Source organism: Perissodus microlepis, chromosome 20 (assembly GCF_051167445.1).
Source record: "Perissodus microlepis isolate ML-2025 ecotype Zambia chromosome 20, ASM5116744v1, whole genome shotgun sequence".
Classification (NCBI taxonomy): domain Eukaryota; kingdom Metazoa; phylum Chordata; class Actinopteri; order Cichliformes; family Cichlidae; genus Perissodus; species Perissodus microlepis.
The window spans coordinates 33865974-33885459 of NC_140480.1; the positions used below are offsets into that span (position 1 = coordinate 33865974).

General features: G+C 43.0%; 1 protein-coding gene across 7 annotated transcripts in view; it reads right to left on the reverse strand.

The window, feature by feature from the left end:
• The window catches only part of sulf2b (sulfatase 2b), a 195744-nt gene that overhangs the window by 18376 nt on the left and 157882 nt on the right, over positions 1-19486 (reverse strand). For all 7 annotated transcript variants that reach the window (XM_084916177.1, XM_084916183.1, XM_084916180.1 and 4 more), the window contains 6 exons: positions 16759-16909; positions 10606-10705; positions 9938-10013; positions 7653-7781; positions 3187-3243; positions 2520-2649 (listed from right to left, as the gene is read on the reverse strand). In XM_084916177.1, the coding sequence (XP_084772303.1) occupies positions 2520-2649; positions 3187-3243; positions 7653-7781; positions 9938-10013; positions 10606-10705; positions 16759-16909 (643 nt within the window). The remainder of the gene's footprint in view (positions 1-2519; positions 2650-3186; positions 3244-7652; positions 7782-9937; positions 10014-10605; positions 10706-16758; positions 16910-19486) is intronic.

A 19486-nucleotide genomic window follows, 5' to 3' on the forward strand; every position in this document is an offset into this window, starting at 1 on the left:
GCAACCAGGGACACCCGAGCCTCAACACGCCAGACTTGCACTGGGTGGCGTTCGTAGGTTTGAAACATGAGTGGGTTCCTTTTACACATCATCCCAAGGTAAACGCTGATTACACAATGTTTCTAGGACAAATCACACTGGCTTCTTGACTGCTCTCTGCCACCGGCTACAAAATCCTCGAAAGCTGTTGTGGAACCAAAAAGAACAAAAGAACAATGGTTCCATTTTCTCCGATAGCTCCTGCAGGATCCTGATAGAAGCTATGAAAAGAGTCACTTTACTAAAGGAGGTAAAGAAGAGGCAGCGTGCCTCTGAAAACGAGAGGGAACCTTGGACAGGTGTTTACACGATGACTCACATGACTTGTGAGGGTTCGAAACATTCACGTGGATTTGCTTTGATCAGCACGTAACCAAACCTGCCGGGCTTTGAGTGAAGGAGGGTGAGGTAGGAAAGGCGAGGCTGGGAAGAGGCCGTCTATTGCCTCGTAAACACGTACGATACATTCAGAGTCTTCTTTTGCTTTCAGCATCGGCTGCATCGTGACTCTGTAGTTGTTCATTAGAAGATTGGCGTGACCCGAATGAATTGCGACTGTTGCCCTGAGTCACTCACGCTTATTAAAGAGCGACAAATGCCTGAATTATTAAGTACACACACATATATGCAGTTTTCTTGGGGCTGTTTATCACAGCAACCCAGCAGCCGGCAGACTCTGTTGCTAAGAGACTAATCAACTTGCTAAAGGGATTTTTCGACAAGTGCAATTAACCTCAAACAAGCGTGAACACAAACACACAGTGACACAGCTCTAAATGTCTGGCAGAAAAGTTTCTGTTGTGCTGTCGCATCTCGATTCTCTCCACGTCTCTTTGATGCTGCAGCATTCAGCGAGTCCATTGTGTTCTGGTCGTTCCAGTCGTTACTGCAGTTATTGTATGTGTCTGGTTTACAGAGATGACATCTGGTTTTTCATCTCTGTGACACAAGTCTACCCTGCTTCTTTCAAGTCTCTGTTTATTGGAGCGGTAGCCATCCCGGCTTTCCCGTCTTTATTCCAAAAACAGCTTGTTACTGAAGACTGCACAGACCAAAGAAAAACTGCATCGGAAAGAGTGCAAACTTTATAGTCTGCATGTTCTGTCAAAGCGAAGCAGGAATAATGAGCAATAAGACTGTGATTGAAGCCACAGGATCAGGAGTGAACGACAGGATCGTAGAAGTAAAACGATGAGACTGGCAGAGGAGGAGCAGTTAGGAGTACAGAGAAATTAAACATATGGGATTGGGATTTCTGGAAGTTATGGAGTTGAGAGTAAATAGCATCTGGATGAAGTGATTAGACGAGGATGAAACAGGGATTAAGAGTAAATCAGTTCAATTGTGAACAAAATGATGGGATCAGGAAGAAATAACTGGATGGAGAAATGTAGCGTCCCGAGTGAGGAACGAAACGATGAAGTCACAACTCAAATAATGAGATGAAGACTAAAATAAAGTGGTAAGGTGTGCTGTAAACAAACAACAGGCTCAGGAGAGACCCAGCAGAACATTATTCTGGAGTAAAATAAGAAATAGCAAATAGGAGTGTGCAGAACAAAGCAACGAGATCTCGAATAACGCAATCCAGCAAAGAGGAACATTTACTGGATTATGACTGAGGAATGGAGTGAATGTGATAATGTGATGTGAATGAAATAATAATAAAAACGAGTAGAATCAGGAATAAAGTCTCAGATTCAGAAGTTAGAAATGGGATGTGAGGATATTGGGAAAATAATAAGGTTTGAAAGAACGATTTAATTGGATTGGGAGCAGAACGGAGCACAGAATAGGATTCTGGAGTAAGGAAAAGGACACGAATAAGAGTCATTTAAAAGAGTGATAATGGGACCAGGAATGGGTCACCAGAAGGAAGTTTAGAGAAAAAACAAGGAAAGGGAACGCTCCAAACCTGCTTCTGATCTAAAGTATGGTGTGTGGAGCAAAGGGTTGGAATAAAGTACTGCAATCAGAATTAAGTAATGGGATCGAACGTACAGAAATGATATGAGGAGTCAAGTAAGTTCAATGGAGCCAAATTTATAGGAATACTGATAATTTTATGAGTGAATTTGATTAATTTGGTGAACGGAGTGAAATAAGGTTTCTGGAGAGAAGTGAAAATTAGGAACGTATTCTGGAGTAAAGTTAAGACTGGAGGTAAGGTAATGCAATCAGGGACACGTAATGAGATCAGGAGTGAAGTCATTGGATGCAAACGCAGTGAAACTCATATGACTGAGTAGAATCAGGAAAAATAAGGTATTCCAGAGTAAAAGAGAGGAATAAGATTATGCATTGAGGAATAAGCAGCTAGATCAAAAGTACAATAATAACATCAGGAGTGAAGTCATTGGATTCAGGAGATTATAAAAAAATCTGACTATTGTAGTGCAAGGATGGAGAAGGAATGTGATACCTTTGGGAGAAGTAGGATCAGGAGTCGAGGAGTAAATGAATCAGAAGTCTTACTGTACCTGTCCCGTCTGCTGGCAGGGCGTCTGGTACTCGGCTCTCTGACAGAGGTCTTTCACTCGTTGGCGTTTGGGCAGGAAGTTCTCCTCCTGCGAAACTTCCTTACCTTCGACGACCTGGTGGAGCAGCTTCCTGTAAAAACGTCAAACACAAGCAGGGAGGAAATCTGCATGTTTAATGAATTCATGATTCAAAGTTAATAAAAGTTTATTTGGGCATTTTTTATTTATGCATTTCTTCTGTCTGAATCAAGAAATCTGCTTTTTTCTGTGTAAATGCTTCGGTGGCCTCGAGCGTGGGGGTCGATGCCACGGAGGAGAAGCCAGCGAAACGAGCGACTCACTCGAGAGTTCTGCTGAAAGTTAACCTTTAGCCCTCCGTTAGAAGAACATTTGACTGAATCAAAGCTTAATGATGTGTTTAAGCTGTGATTAATATCTGTCTCAGAGTTATTATGTAAACACTTTTTACTAATTAACCAAACATCATCAGGCAGATCTGCTTCCACCGGGTGGACGACACCAGCTGCACGTCCATGACTCAGGACAGTAGTTCTAGCTGCCATGTTTTCCCAGCAGTGAGAGCAGCTGCTGTGTTACACTCTGCACTGAACGTAGATTGTTATGTGTTATATTTTCCCAAGCAGCAGCAGTGATGCGTCGTCTTTACCCTCTCTCCACCAGGAACGAGTCTCTCCACACCTTCGGCTTCTTGTTCACTTGAAACCTGAAGAAGAGGATGAAAACAGCGAGAATCAGAATTCCTGCACTTCTCCTGCTATTTTTAACCCACAACCAACACTGTCGCACCCTCCGCCTGTCTTCACCTCACCTTCTTCTTTTTTCACGTCGACTCCATTAAGCACGACTGCCTTTACTGAAGCGGCGTCTGAACGAGCTGCTAAATGTGCATCGCTGCTTCATTTTACACCCCTAAACTTCGGGCTGGAGCTCCTCTCGCTGCCACGTCAGGAGCAGCGAGTTCATTTCAGTTCAAATCATCGAACATTACACACATTTATATAATGTTCATACAGTCCCCTCATTAAGTGCGTGACTCCATCTGGTTTCTATTCTGGGATGTTTGTAACGTTAACTTTCAGGAACAACATTTTGATTTTCCTCCTACGCTTAAAAGAACAACAGTCACCGCAGTGGAAACGACTGCAGGACTTTTTCCAGTCGTTTTCGTCTCGACTGATTCACAGAATAAACAGCACAGAAAGACACAAACATAATAATGAGGCTGCGACGAGGATTTACACACAAAGGTGGCGGAAAATGTTGCTGCTCGATGTAAAAGCTTGTCTCCAAAGTTTGAAACACACTGAAGAAGGACTAATTTAAGTTTCCAATATGACAGCCATCAGTGCAGCAAACAACTAAATATTTGGAGTTTTACCTTTAACATCCAAACCAGTTGCCAGCGCACCGCTTAGGTTTAGGGTTGGGTTGAACTTTAGCCACAAGCTGGGAGATACACACCCTGGCCAAACGGAGCTCATAAGATTTTTGTTTCTTATGTGAAAACATGTATAAAGTCTGTAAAAAGTCATAGAATTAAATCTAAGTGTAACTATTAAGAAGCTGCTGGTGACCTGAAGGACAGCACCTTCATCCACCGATTCTCTGCTGTTCACAACGGTTTAAAGAGATGAAAGCAACAAGTGGGAGCAGAGCTGTCGAGTCGTCTCACGTCTGAGGCCACAGCGAGGTGTTCACAACAAAATCCCTCCGGCCTGTTCTGTGTCCGCTCCGGTCAGAGTCGGGCACGTTCAGAAGCAGTCCGGTCCAGGCATTGTTGTCAAATGCCCAACATCCTTATTTTAAACAATTTTTATCATTTAGTTTCTTTTTATACGTGAAAAACACAGCATAACACTGATCCTGGTGTTAGCTCAGGCAGACCATGAAGGCCAACTCAGCTGACCTCGGTGTCAGCCCACATCAGCTGATGGCTCTGCAAATACCCTTTAAAGCATCTAATTGGCTGTCTTATACAGGGCACGCTATTTAAGCGGCTTGTGGAGGCGGGTTGTGGTTTCTGGGCGCAGTCGCAGGAAGGAGAGGTAGAGCAGTGTGTCTGATGAGGAGGGTGGGACACCTGCTGGGGGCGTCTAATTAACCCCTCCCCCGACAGCATGTAGATTGTAGCAGATGAGAGACACGAGATGCTCAGCGGTGAGTCTGAGAGCCGGTGCAGCACAGCCGGCCACAGAGAGTCAGAGACTGTGTGAAAAGTAATGTTTGAATAAAACTGTGAAAGGAAGATTTCCTGCCCAACCTTACTGTGGAGAACTCGCAGCAGCAGCCGGTACACTGCTTTAACCTGCCCACAGTTACTACACATCTGCAAGCCGCTTTGCAACCATACCCTCACCTCCTTTTTCATGCTGCATCTGTGACTGTCATAACAGCTGCTGATGTCTGCTCACATGTGCTGGATGTCTTTCTGTTGCTCTTCCTGCCTGCAGATTTCAGCAGTAAAGGATCCAGAACAGACCTATTTCACCAAATGCACCCTCATTATCAGGGGGCTGTCTTCTTGTTGGCTCTCCAGTGCAGCTGTCCATACTGTTATTGCCATTATAGCAGACCATGATAGACTGGTGTTCCACTTCTGCCCATCTATGAGTCTGAACTGGCTAAGCAGAAGGAGATGGATTGATGGAAAACATCAAACGCCTTTTCACTACACTGGTATTGTTTGAAATATGTTTAACAAGCAAACACGTTACCACAGTCAGATGAAGTCCAGGTTGCATCAAAAATAAACTGGCACAAATAAAAATAGAATTATGATTATTTTTGGTCAACTGTATATGAAACCATATTTATTCATGACCTAGAATCATAACACACGAGTTACACTTGTGTTTTTAGGTGTGAAGACAGGCGCACACTGGATTTCTGACCACAGCGAAACAGTCAAACGCTGTTTTGATCAAACCTTTTTTCTCATTTACTTTACAATAAAGGGCTTCAGGAGCTGCAGCGTGGAAGACTAAACTATCTGTAAATGCCTGCGCAGTATCTGTTCTCATGTTTGTAGCACAACAGGACCCTCTTTCTTTATTTGTTGGCTGTAAACTGCTATCAGTCACTGTTTTGTCCTGTGCTGCTGAAAATCTGGCTCCTCCTGAAAAACACCAAGAATCTATAATCATGTGCTTGTTGTGAGCTGTTAGCTGCTGCAAGACGAGTCTGGTTTAATTCTCCTAACTGCAAAGAGCAGACTGTTCTGGGAGAATCTGCACAGAATCAGTCCATTATTCTGAATAAACTCTCTGTAATCACTCTTTCAGCTACCGTTGGTGTTTCCTCTGTACCTCACAGAAAATAAAAAGGAACAGCTGCTGTAAAGTTCGTCTCAGCACTCCACAGAATGTAAGGACTCTATTCAAATGTTCAGACAGATATCCTCAGAGGCTTCGGTGTGCTGCAGAACTGAGAGTACAGCTTCAAACGCTACGTGTCAGGTTTAAAGTTACATATCTGGTTTGATTTAAATTCAACAACGTGAAAAACACAAAGATACGGCTGCATCACAACATGTTTAACCAGAAAAAAGACAAATAGCATTTCTGCTTGTACGGACAACGTTTTAGAAGACTTTAATTTCTGAACTATTGTTCTCATTCAGCTGCAACATCCCCCCCAAAGTCTCTGACCTGACATGGGCCTCAAAAACCTTTACTACTCGAACCCTCGTGAACCTGTGCAATCTACTGAAACTCAGGTTTATCCATCCCTCCATCCCTCCCTCAGGGCTTCATTTAGCTCTAGGTCTGCAGAGACTTAATTACATTTTAGCTGCTCAGCTGATATCCGTCCACTAATTAAGCCAGACTAAATCATTCATCATTAGAGGTGATTGAGACTCTCATGCTGATGTAGTTTATCTACTTTCTCTTGAACCTGGAAGTGGGAATTAAACTCCTTTGCGTGTGTGTCCAACACCAGCAGCTATATAACCTTCAAACCTTAGCAAGTGCACCTCACCCCCCCTCAGCTACCGACAGCGATGGTATTGGTCACTGGCAATCACAGCGGGATAACAGGATGAAGTGACTGTGGAAAAGATCTCCCAACCACAGTAGGAAAGGAAAACTCAGTTTTAGAAGGAAGAAGCCACTCACAGAATAAGTCCAGTCACCTATAACTTACCTAATGAAGTCATTTACAATTGACTTGAGCACCAAATGGATTGTTTCCATTGACCTGACAGCATGTATAACTTATTGTGAGCAACACAGAGTGAAGCGGTTCTCAGTGAAGACAAACAGATATAGTTTCATTAATTAAAAGCAGCTCAGATGTTTCCTACACAGATGGTCACGGTCCGTTTACCAATCAAATCTGACACATTCCTGTAGTTGGGGACTATTTTTACTGATGGATGAATCCACATTTGGTGTCATGAGTCCTCACAGGAGGGTGTATGGAGATGAAATAATCACCAGTTTAGGTTATCGGCACTAAACCGCGACCCTGTGTGCAAAATCCTTTCGTCTCAGCTCGGCGGGTTTGACAGCCCCCCGAAACGCTTTCCTGTTTGTTCCGACCTCCTGACCTTTATGTTTGCCTTTGTTGACGCTCTGATCATTATAAATATTAATAGAATATGTCTCTCGCTCCAGGCGAACCAGATGGCTCTTTGTGCTGCCGAATAGCGGCGCAACCAGGAGTTTAAATGAGGTCGTTACAGTTGAGAGACGCCCTGCTGCTCCAACGACTCTCTGCAGGAAGATGATTTACATACTGGTGATGTGTCTCTGTTCTCTGACCTCTGTTTTCAACAAGCAGCTGATTACCTCACTGTGAACTCTGAGAAATGAACTTCGATCTGTGTTTAATGGTTTGTGTGTTTAGGATGATTAATGGCATGAAAAAACTACTGTTTATTTATTTAGAAGCTCTTTGAGCGCTCAGATGGTTAAAGAGCATCTTAGCTGGGAAAATGGTGACGCAACAGCTCCTTCAGATGGTTACAAAACAAGGAAGTGAAATGCTTTAACAATCTGGCATTTAGGTGTATGTCTTTGTGTGTGTGCGTGTGTGTGTGTGTGTGTGTGTGTGTGTGTGTGTGTGTGTGTGTGTGTGTGTGTGTGTGTGCGTGTGCGTGTGTGTGCGTACCTGTTGGCAGGTTTGTCTGTGTCCAGCAGACTCATTATCGACTTTCCGTCCATATCTGGAGGCGTGTCGACGCCAGCGATGTCCAGGATGGTCGGAGCCAGATCGATGTTTAGGACCATGTGAGGGTTACTGACACAAACATGCAAACAGAGTATGAGCACTTATTTTATTATGTGTGTGTGCCTGTTTTAGCTTCATGCTGTCATAACGAAATCCGAAAAAGAAACTGTTAACAAGATACTTTAATAAATGTCTCCTTTTTACCAAAACAGGGCTTCAATTTTCATGTGACATTCATTAAATGTGACATGTGGCACAGACGCATCATACATGGTTTTATTACAGCTGTGCACACACACACACACACACACACACACACACACACACACACACACACACACACACACACACACACACACACACACACACACACACACACACACACACTTTCGTTTTGCTATCTTAGTGAGGACATCTCATTGACATAATGCTAGCTGCTTAAGCTAACCATCTAAAATCAGTGCCTAACCCTAACCTTCAGCTTAAACCCAACCACAGCCTAAATGTAACTCTGACACTAAAACCACATTTTCAGCCTCAAAATGCCTTCAAACTCGTGGGGACGGGCACTGTGTCCCCATAAGTGACTATTGGTCCCCACAAGCATGCCAATTTTTCTGTCCTCACAAAGATATCTAAACATGTACACACACACACACACACACACACACAAAGTCAGATCTTCTTAAATTACTACAAAGGGCTCATTTATTTGACGAGCCCTCCTCCTCCCCCTATGCCACGCCTCTTTTACAAACTGTAGGTAACAACACTTCCTAAAAGACACAGGAGATAAGGGGCAAAAATTTGTTTTTTGTTATACCTCAAAACCTTTTAAGTGAAATCTTCCACCATGAAAACGGTGTTTGCTGCCACAGCAGAACACCAGAAGATTAAAAAAAATACACATAATGGAAAATGTTAAAAAAGGACAAATTACTCGTCCCATCTTGCATTGTACTGATATTTTAAAAGTGAATTGCTGAAGGCAAAACAGACCCGAGAGCTTTTACAGACTTCTGTTGGGTTTGGAGAGCAGGGGGGAAAGTTCACGGGGACATTTATTGTGAAGTATTGCAAACAAAGTGTTTTTTATCTCAATAACGTCTGCTCCAAAGAAGTGAAAGAAACTCTTGCCCTGAACCCGTGATCATCTCGTGGAACCGCTCTGACTGTGGTAATTCAATTTAACACGCACAAACGCACACAGTAGCACACTCTGAAGAAAACAGTGCTGTCATATTTTTCATGGATACGATCTTTCTGCTGCTTCACGTCTCCACAGATTCTTTATATTTTTGGTTCTGAGATTTTTTAAAGCAGCCTGTACGCTCGTGGTGGAGACCAAAACCAGCAGGTTTTTGTACATGCTCCATCAGCTTCTCTTCCCTTGCATCCACCATGTGGTGCTGAGCACTGAGGGTTTGTTTGCTGCTCGAAACAGGAATTTAAAAAAGGAACGACTCCAATGAAGCAGAGACGTTGCTGATAGCTGAGCCTTGTTGGTTAAGGCTTATTTTTCTTTGCTGTACATTTAATTGGGCTGCAAAAAACATGCATTTTAATTACTGATTGCATTATTATTTATTCAGTAAATTAATTAACTGCTTGGTCTAAATACCCTGCAAAGTGCCTTTTTTAATCAACTGCCAACAACAGAGACCCGCAGGACCATCAATATATTTTTACATGTATTATTTGATGAGATGCTCTTTAAAAACAAATTGCTAGAATTGGATCATACAAGTGCATGTGCTGGGACATGATGGTGTGCACCACAGTTTGAGTGGCTGGTAATGATTTATTACCTGAAAATGACTGTTTGGTGTGTGGATGGAGAGCCAGCTCTCATCACCAGATTTCTACCTGAATATCAGTCTGACAAAGAAGCTGATGTTTGCTTGTAAATGTGCACATGCAGGTGGTCAGGAAGGGTCCACAGGTGCATGGGAAGGTGACCTCGGGCCTCAGTGAGCCCCTGACATGCAGGTTGCATGGGGAAAATGTGACTTTCCTAACCAGCTGGCATGTGGGAGGTGGAGTCTGTGAAAATAGAGGGTGGTGCACTAAAACCGTTCTTGCGATTGCTGTGGTCATGAGCAGGCGGCCACAGCTGTCCGTGTTTTTTTATGGACTGAACAAAGTAACATTTAAAGTTATTACTGAGTTCAGAGGATCGGCGGCGCCTTTGTGCAGTGAATTGTTGTTGAGGTGTGTGTGCTTACATGCTGCCCTGCTCCACGTTAGGTCCTCTGATGTAGAACGGGACTCTGATGTCAAACTCGTACGGCATAGATTTACCTGGAGACACACACACACACACACACACACACACACACACACACACACACACACACGTTATTAATGCTGTTGTTTGTAGCTGAGGTGGTGACACTGAAGCTCGCACACACAGGTGTGTTTTGCTGTCACGTTCTGACGTTATCTTCATGCTCAGCACAGTTTTCTGATGATCAAACACAAAACATTTGTTCCTTTAAACTCAAACATTTTATTATCTTGGATTCCTCAGATGTTCTTTACGTGCATCTGAAATTCTGTTTGCTGTTCAGCCCGTACTCACAAAGAGCGATTGTCCAATTTCCAGACTCTTAGAATTTGTGCTGTTTCGCTGTTTATTTTGTACATAATGCTGTTTCATATGCTGGAGAAGGGTTCTTAAAATGAGTCTGGCACACATCTCACAATGTTCCTTCCTGCACTGCAGCTGTTTTCCTACTAAAAAAAAGTCTAAAAAGGAATCCTTTAAATCACAAATCAGGATGTTTCCAGATGACAATCAAGTTTAATCGGTTATAAAAATAATCACAAATTCTTTCCTCCATCAGGAGAAAAAGAATCAGGCAGACACAAGAACCTTATTCTCTGTTCGTACCTTTAACGAGGCCGAACTGGCCGATGTGGTAGCCGTGATCTGACGTGTAGATGATGTAGGTGTTTTCCAACTCGCCCGTCTCCACCAGCATGTTATACAGCTGAGAAACAAACAACACCATTTCAGTCTGTGGTTTAAAAAAACGGAGTGATTTTGCACACTGGTCATCTTTTATCTGTTCACACTTCCACCAAACTTGACTCACTTTTGTGAGTGTGGACGCTTCCTCTCTTTGCTCTTTAAATGCTTTGCTTCTTTTATTGATTTTTATGCTGATTGTTTCCCTTTTTTCCGTATGAGCTTACCTGCGATAGCTTCTGGACACTTATAGATCATTAGGACTAAAGCGTTCTTAACAGAAACAGCAACATTTTTATAGTTACCGTATCTTCAGCGCTCCGTCTGTCTGTGGCCTAGACACAGCTGAAGCCTGATTACAGCATCTGGGCACCGAACAGCCTCAATAGCCTGGAAAGGTGCTAACCACTAGGCTAACTAGCAACAAGATGCCTTCCCTCTCCACAGATGACTACCACAGCCTCCTGCAGAAGATTGCAGTACTGGAGACAAAAATTCATCGCTTAGAAGTAAACGTGGAGGTAAATGGACTGTGTGGAAATGAAACAACCTTGCCTTTGATTCAAAACAATGGCGATGAGCAAGCTAGTACACAGTAGACTCTGTGCATTATAATAAATCCGCAAGCGATAATCCCCCCCTGGACTGTCTTGGTGCAAAACCAAGACATAAATCATGTCTCCTGGAAGGGGGAGGACGTATCACAGGCAGAGCACAGCGAGCTGAAATCTCTGAAACCGACTGGCCTTCACTTCCTACGAGACAGAGAAGCTCTTCTACCCCTGTATACGGGAGGAAACAGGACTGGACAACCGTGAATAGGAAGGTTAACAACAAACCTCCAAAACAACTGAACTGCAGAACAGATTTGCTCCACTATCAAAGGACCCTGGATCTATATCGGACAACCATCCATCTAAAAGTAGCGAAGTAAGGTCTGAAAATCTGTTGAAAAGTAAAAGGCCACAGGGAAAGCTAAAGGCTAGGCCTGAAACTCTGATTGTGGGTGACTCTGCCGTAAAGGATGTGCAAAGGATGTGCGGTAAGAACACTAAAGTCCTCTGCTTTCCTAAGGATATGGTCAACAACCTGAAGGAGAAAATTCTTCAAATTGCAGATGAATATCCAACTGTGACAAACATTGTTCTGCATACAGGGTCAAACGATGTGTCCAAACAACAGTCGGAGGTTCTGAAGCGGGACTTTACTGGATTATTAAATACTGTAAACTCTCTGAATGCAGCTGTATTCATCAGTGGACCTGTACCGTCCATCAGAGGAGGAGACGAGAGATTCAGCAGGTTGTTTGCACTGAATAAATGGCTTATATCAGCATGTACGGGCGACTGTGGCTCAGGGGGTTGAGAAGCGTATCTGTAACCGGAAGGTCGCCGGTTCGATCCCCGGGCTCTCTGTCCTGGTCGTTGTTATAACAACTATAGCTTGCCTCCACCAATGTAAGAATGAACGAATAGTGGAATTGTAAAGCGCTTTGGGTGCCTTGAAAAGCGCTATATAAATGCAATCCATTATTATTATGTACTGACCACTCAGTGCATTTTATCAACAACTTTAATATTTTTTGGGAACGCAAGCAAATGGATTTAATTTTAACAAGTCAGGGGTGAAACTGTTCACCTCCAACTTGTTTTATTCCATACGTCATCCATCTGTGCTTGGTGCCAAGGCTGAGATAAATGAGGAGTTATCTCATAAAGAGGAACAGACAGTACTCCAAGAACAGACAAAGCCCAGCAGAAACCTCGAGGAGGAGCCTCATCTTCCCCCACCTGGGATGAGCTTCAGAAAGGAGAGACATCAGAGGCAAGAAGAGGGGTCCCTATTTGCCTCCAACTCTCTCAACAACACCAACGACCAGGACCACGACCTTCCCCAGTACCCCAAACCCCTGACAGGCCATCACCTTCCTCCCCCTCCCTTTCTCCCTCCTCGCCACACCTGAAATTCACTGAGGAGATGATGGAGCGGGTCAATGCTGGGCTCAGATCTACCCCCCGGCCCAATCCCTTTTTGTCCCCCATAAACCCCGCCCTCAACAGAGCAATCGAAGTTCCATTGCCCAGCCTCGCCCCCCTTAGTTCCTCCTTACCACCTTCATGCTCTGTCTCCGCAGTCTGATGTGTGAGGTGTGGAGGGTCCGGGCTGCGAGGATTATGGCAGTGGTGACTTTTCCCAGGAGAAGCTGGGACCCTGTTTACTAGAAGGTTTTAAAATTTCTGTACTTTTAGGTGACAGAAGGAGACATGTGGCAAATAATACCTCTAAAACACAAAAGTTGGCTTTATTAAACGTTAGATCTTTAGCTGTGAAAACATTTTTAATTAATGATTTAATCACCGAGCACAGCCTTGATTTTATGTTTCTAACTGAAACTTGGTTGGACCAAAGTAACAGTGGAGCTGTTCTCATCGAGACGACCCCTCCTAACTACAGTTTTATCAGTGAGGCCAGGGTGAGCAGGAGAGGAGGAGGGGTTGCTGTCTTATTTAATGACTCATTTCAATGTAAGCAGCTATCTCCTGGAAGTTTTCAGTCTTTTGAACATGTGGCTTTACAGCTGAAGGCCCCATCCAAAGTTGTGTTTCTTAATGTTTACAGGCCTCCCAAATACTGCACAGACTTTGTTAATGACCTCAGTGAACTGCTGTCTGTGATCTGTGTTGATTTCGACTGTGTAATTATTGTTGGGGATTTTAACATCCATGTGGACAACCCTCAGGACAAAGGGACTAAAGACCTGAGTAACACTCTGGGCAACTTTGGGCTGACTCAGCATGTAACAGAGGCCACACATAATAGAGGACACACTCTTGACCTACTGATCTCCAAGGGCCTGAGCATTTCAGAGGTTACTGTGTCTGATGTGGGCCTGTCTGATCATTACTGTGTTTTCTTTGAAAGTAAAATTTCAGCCCACACAAATATATCAACAGCAGTGATCACAAAACGGTGTATAACTGAAGACAGTAGTGAGATCTTTAACCAGGTCTTCCCATTAACACCTGACCTGTCCAGAGGTTCAATCAATGAGCTCGTCAATAGCTTCAATGCTAACATGTTAAATGTAATGGACACTATTGCTCCCATTAAGGTGAAGGTTATCTCTGGAAGGAAAAAGTCTCCATGGAGAAACTCCACACTGGTGAAAAATGAAAAAAGAGAGTGTAGGAAAGCTGAGCGCAGATGGAGAAAAACAAACCTCCAGGTTCATTATGACATCTATAAAGAGAAACTTCACAATTATAATTTACAACTGAGGAGTGCAAGGAGGTCCTACTTCTCTGACATCATCACCAAAAACAGTCATAATGCTCGGGTCTTATTTTCTACAGTTGACAGGCTAACAAACCCTCCTGTGTCAGTGGCAGCTGAACTTCGACCATGGCCTGCAATGACTTCGCCAAATTCTTCACAGAAAAAATCCAAAAGATTAGACAAGCAATTGGTACATCAACAGCAGATCCAAACTATGTACTGTGTCCACCGAAAAACTGTTTAAACACCATGAAACAGTTTGACCCTGTTAACAGCAAAGACCTGGAGGACATCTTAGGTCAACTGAACTCCTCCTCCTGCTGTTTAGATGTCCTGCCAACAAGTTTTTTCAAAAAGGTCTCAAAGACTTTGGAGTCAGACCTGTTACAGATCGTCAACTTTTCTTTAATGTCAGGTGTGTTTCCAGAACCACTAAAAACTGCTGTAATTAAACCTATACTGAAAAAGGACAATCTTGACAAGACACAAATGAACAACTACAGGCTGATCTCAAATCTCCCATTTTTAAGTAAGATCATTGAAAAAGCAGTTTCTCAACAGCTCAATTACTTCTTTTCTTTTTTATTTCTAAACTATTACTTCACGAAGGTGATTACAGGCATTAATCAACACAATTTACAAGGGAAAAACAAAACAAAAGGAAAGAAAAAGAAAAAAGAAAAAAAAAACAGTCGGGAGTGACCAGTTAGCTAGGCTGGTGGTTTCAAGCTTTGAAAAGAAGATTCGGCTTATGGGTATTGGCATATAGGACCCACTTATCCCAACACAAATGGAACCAACCCACCCTGTCATTGACATGAGCTGTTACCTCCTCCATCCTATAAATCTCTAGCGTAATTTCCCACCATAATGACAAGGTCGGTATATCTTGCAAAGACCATTTCTTAGTTATACTTTTCTTACTTGAAACAAGTAAAGCTCTCAACAGACATGTATCATTTTTAGACCAGTTCTGCAGTATACAACCAAAAAAGATTTTCTTCATGTCCAAAGGGAATGTACAGTCAAAAAGGCCTTGTAATGTACCATTACTCAATTACTCAATTACTTCTTAAAACAGAATAACTGCTATGATGCCTTCCAGTCAGGTTTTAGACAGAACCACAGCACTGAAACCGCTCTGACCAAAGTGTTTAATGACACATGTCTGAATACAGACAGTGGAAAAATGTCAGTCTTAGTTTTACTGGATCTCAGCGCAGCATTTGATACAGTTGACCACAACATATTACTCAAACGACTGGAGAACTGGGCAGGTCTTTCAGGAACTGTACTAAACTGGTTCAAAACATACTTAGAAAACAGGAAATACTTTGTATCAACAGGTAACTTCACATCTGAGCAGACAAGCATCACATGTGGAGTTCCCCAAGGTTCCATCTTGGGACCCCTTCTGTTTAACATTTACATGCTCCCACTGGCACAGATTATAAAGAACAACAAAATAAACTATCACAGCTATGCAGATGACACACAAATATATATCACAATGTCACCAGGAGCCCGAGGCCCTGTACAGGCTCTTGGTAAATGCATTGAGGAAATTAATGACTGGTTGTGCCACAATTTTCTCCAGCTAAACAAAAACAAACTGAAGTAATAGTCTTTGGCGCCAAAGAAAAACGATTACAGGTCACCAGAGAACTTCAATCTATACACCTAAAAACCACCAACCAGGCGAGAAATTTGGGTGTAGTGATGGATGCAGACCTACACTTAGAAAAACACATTAAGACAATAACAAAATCAGCTTACTATCACCTCAAGAATATTTCAAGGATAAAAGATCTGATGTCTCAACAGGACCTGGAAAAACTAGTCCATGCATTCATCTTTAGCAGGCTGGATTACTGTAACAGCATCTTTACAGTTCTACCTAAAAAATCAGTCAGACATCTACAGCTCATTCAGAACTCTGCTGCTCGAGTCCTCACTAAGACCAAAAAAGTGGACCACATCAGTCCAGCTCTGAGGTCTTTACACTGGCTGCCTGTCCGTCAGAGGATAGACTTTAAAGTTCTGATGCTGGTCTATAAAGCTCTGAATGGTTTAGGACCAAAACACATCAGTGACCTCCTGACCCAGTATGAACCTTCCAGATCCCTCAGGTCATCTGGATCCGGTCTTTTATCAGTTCCCAGAGTCAGAACCAGACACGGAGAAGCTGCATTCAGCTTTTATGCTCCATATATCTGGAACAAACTCCCAGAAAGCCTCAGATCAGCTGAAACACTCAGTTTATTTAAATCCAGGTTGAAGACTCACCTGTTCTCAGCTGCATTTGAATAAAGCACCAAATCCACACTTTTAAGCTTAAATTTCAAAACTTATATTTTATCTACTGTTTTTTTTAATCAATTTTAAATCATGCTTTTTATTGTTTTTGTTTTTTAAAGTCTTTGTAAAGCACTTTGGATCACCTTGTTGTTGAATTGTGCTATATAAATAAACTTGCCTTGCCTAATAACACAAGCTATCTTTTTCCAGCCCTCAAGTGTGTAGCTGTTTGTTTGTGTGTGTGTGTGTGTTCCGGTCAAAATCTGACATTTGCTATCCTTGTGGGGACCAACAGTCCCCGTGGGGACCAAAATCCAGGTCCCCACGGGGACCAAATGCTGTTGGTTGAAGGCATTTTTCACACTCAAAATGTGGTTTTAGTGTCTGGGTTACAATTAGGTTATGGTTAGGGTAAGCGTCAGGGTTAGGCATTATGTCAATGAGATGTCTCCACGAGGATAGCAATACCAGACGTGTGTGTGCGTGTGTGTTAGTGCCCACCTTCTCCACGCTGTCGTCCACAGACAGAAGCGTCTGCAGCCGTTTCCTCTGCAGCATGTTGGTGAACTCCATGTGAATGGGCTTCATGGGGCCGGTGTAACGCATGATCCAGTGCTTATCTGGGTTCGGCGCGTAGTTATAACTGGGAGTACTGGTGAGAAGAACAGTGACAGGAAAGGAGATAAGACAGGTGGAGTGTTGGGTAAATCCTGAGTTACTTGTGCTGAAAAGACGATCTGGCTTTGGATAGTCTGTGATAGCACCGTTTACAACCAAAGCTCTGTATATCAGAGCAATGTGATGCCATGTGATCAGAGAGGAATGCTGTGGGTCTGGTGGTGCTGCGAGTGCTTTAAATGTGCTCTGTTCTGCTTTTTCCAGTGTGTTAACAGATTGTATTATAAGTTTAATCATGAGACTGACTCTCGGTTGCCTCGAACATGTTGTGGAGAAACCTCTATGTGAAAGATACAGGATGGATTTTCCAGACAAATCCAAGCATAATGATCACGGATTTGAGGCTTTCCTCCCCCCAAGTACTTCCAATCCCAGCTTCTGAGAAATGGAGTCCACTAATCACTGACATCAAGAAACGACTGACTTCCATCAAAATACCGACTCAAAGACAAACTGTGCAAAGTCGTATATATGTGTAAATCACAGGGCAAAGCTGTGCAACTGCCACACACTTTCTACAGCAGGGGTCGGCAACCCTGGGCACGCATGCCACAGCTGGCATGCCAAGGGTTAACTGAAGGCACGACCATAGCTGGACTGGCCATCGGGCATACCGGGCATTTGCCCAGTGGGCCGATGTGATTTTTCGTTTTTATGGGCCGATGATTTTTTATTTATTTTTATTTATTTATTTATTTTTTGTAACGGTATAAACAATGAAAGGTGGTGGATTGGCCAGATGCTGGCCGATGTGTAAAAATAACTCAGTTGTTTAGTGGTGGCTATGGCGGAGCTACCATAAAGGCCAGCAGGTGGATGAGGGAAAGGGGAGGCAGGAGGAGGAGAGACCTGAGGCGGAAGCCGGTCCAAGGGTGAACTGAACTTCAGGTAAGAAGTTATGACCTGCAGTCTATCTGGTCAGATATAAACCAAGTTTAGGTGGAGTTTATTTTCGTTGTGCTGACTTTTTACAGTCAGTTACAATAACTCGTACTGCGTACTAGCTAGCATGACAGCTGGGTGGGTGCTATGATGTTACTGATAGTGAACTTTATTTTATTCATAAGGTTAGTTAGTAGACTTGTCGACCATCCCGTAAAAAACATAATTGTTCCGCATTCAGAGAAAATATTACGCGTTTCATATTGAGCTGAAGTTGTCCCGGACTTCAGCTAGAATGGAAAAAAAGACACAAAGCTGGATTTATTCTGTCTTTACGCTGCAGCTGCCTCTTCTCCTCTCATTCTCTCCCCTCCCTCTCCCGTTTCTACTTCAATCATGAAACTGATCAATGATCAGCTGATCGGCTTTTCTCTCTTGTTTGTTTATCGCCCACTTTGCACCAGAAAAAAGAAACCAGCGGATGTGGCGCTAAACAACAGCAGCACGTTTAAGCTTGATCAGCTGTTGTTAGAATTTATTTAATATTACTTTCTAGTACAGCTGATGTTTGCTGGAGCCACAGCTGTAAAGCTGCTGGTCATGATGTCGGTTTGGATATGTGGTGAGAGGGAAACATGAAGATGAAACCAGGAGATGTCCTTACTGAATCATCAGAGCTGAACAGGTGATGGAGAAACAGGTTTACCTTTTAGGTGACATGAATGAGTTGAAGGGAAGTTATGAACTGTTTCTGAGAGACTAATAACACCAGGATCCTTTTCTAAGTAGCTGACAGCTGGTAACTGTGCAGGGGCGGGTCTAGCAAAGTGTTGCCAGGGGGGCAGGTAGGGCATTAACAGGGAAAGGGGGGCACAAAGAAATACTTTTCTCTCTTATTCTTATTTAAAATGTTTCGCTTTTAATAAATAATTATCTGAATCTTACAACCAAAGTTTTTAGTATGACATAAAATGTATAGAAATCATACATATACCAACAAGACTGTACATCACTGTCACAACAGCGTCTGTTTTCATTCAAAGGCTTTATGGCTTTTCCTATAATACCTGGTGGGCCGGTCTCTAGTCAAAATGCAGTGAATTAATCTGAGAAGGTGCATTAAAAAATAAATGCACCTTCTCAGTGCATATTGCAAATTAGCTCGCATAGACACATTAGTTGTGCCGCTTCTTAATGACGGTATCTTAGCTAACAACCCCAACTACCAGATTCAACTTGTAATTGGCTAAAAATAACTTAGCCTACTGGTGAGAGGGACGTTGTTTGCTGGCAGTTTTTTCAAGCGATGTTGAAATTTCCACATTCCAACACTTCAAAAGCTTCAGCAGCTGTCCGCTCAGCGCAGCATCAGCACTGCGGAAACACACGGATACATCCGTAGACTCGAGACAGAATTCACAATGTGTTTTCAGGACTTTCAGGCGTTTGGACCAATGTTTTCTTTTCTGATCAAACCAGGAAGTTTTAAGGAGCAGCTGGATTTGTCTCGCATTAACTGGCTGAGTTGATGCAACATCGAAATGCAGCTGATTGAACTGAAAAGCTCGACTCTGTGGGGGTCAAAGTTTGCAGAACTACGAACGCAGCTGGAATCCACAGCTGTGCGTGTTCATGGAGCTGCATTTTCTCCTGCTGGACATCACTACCT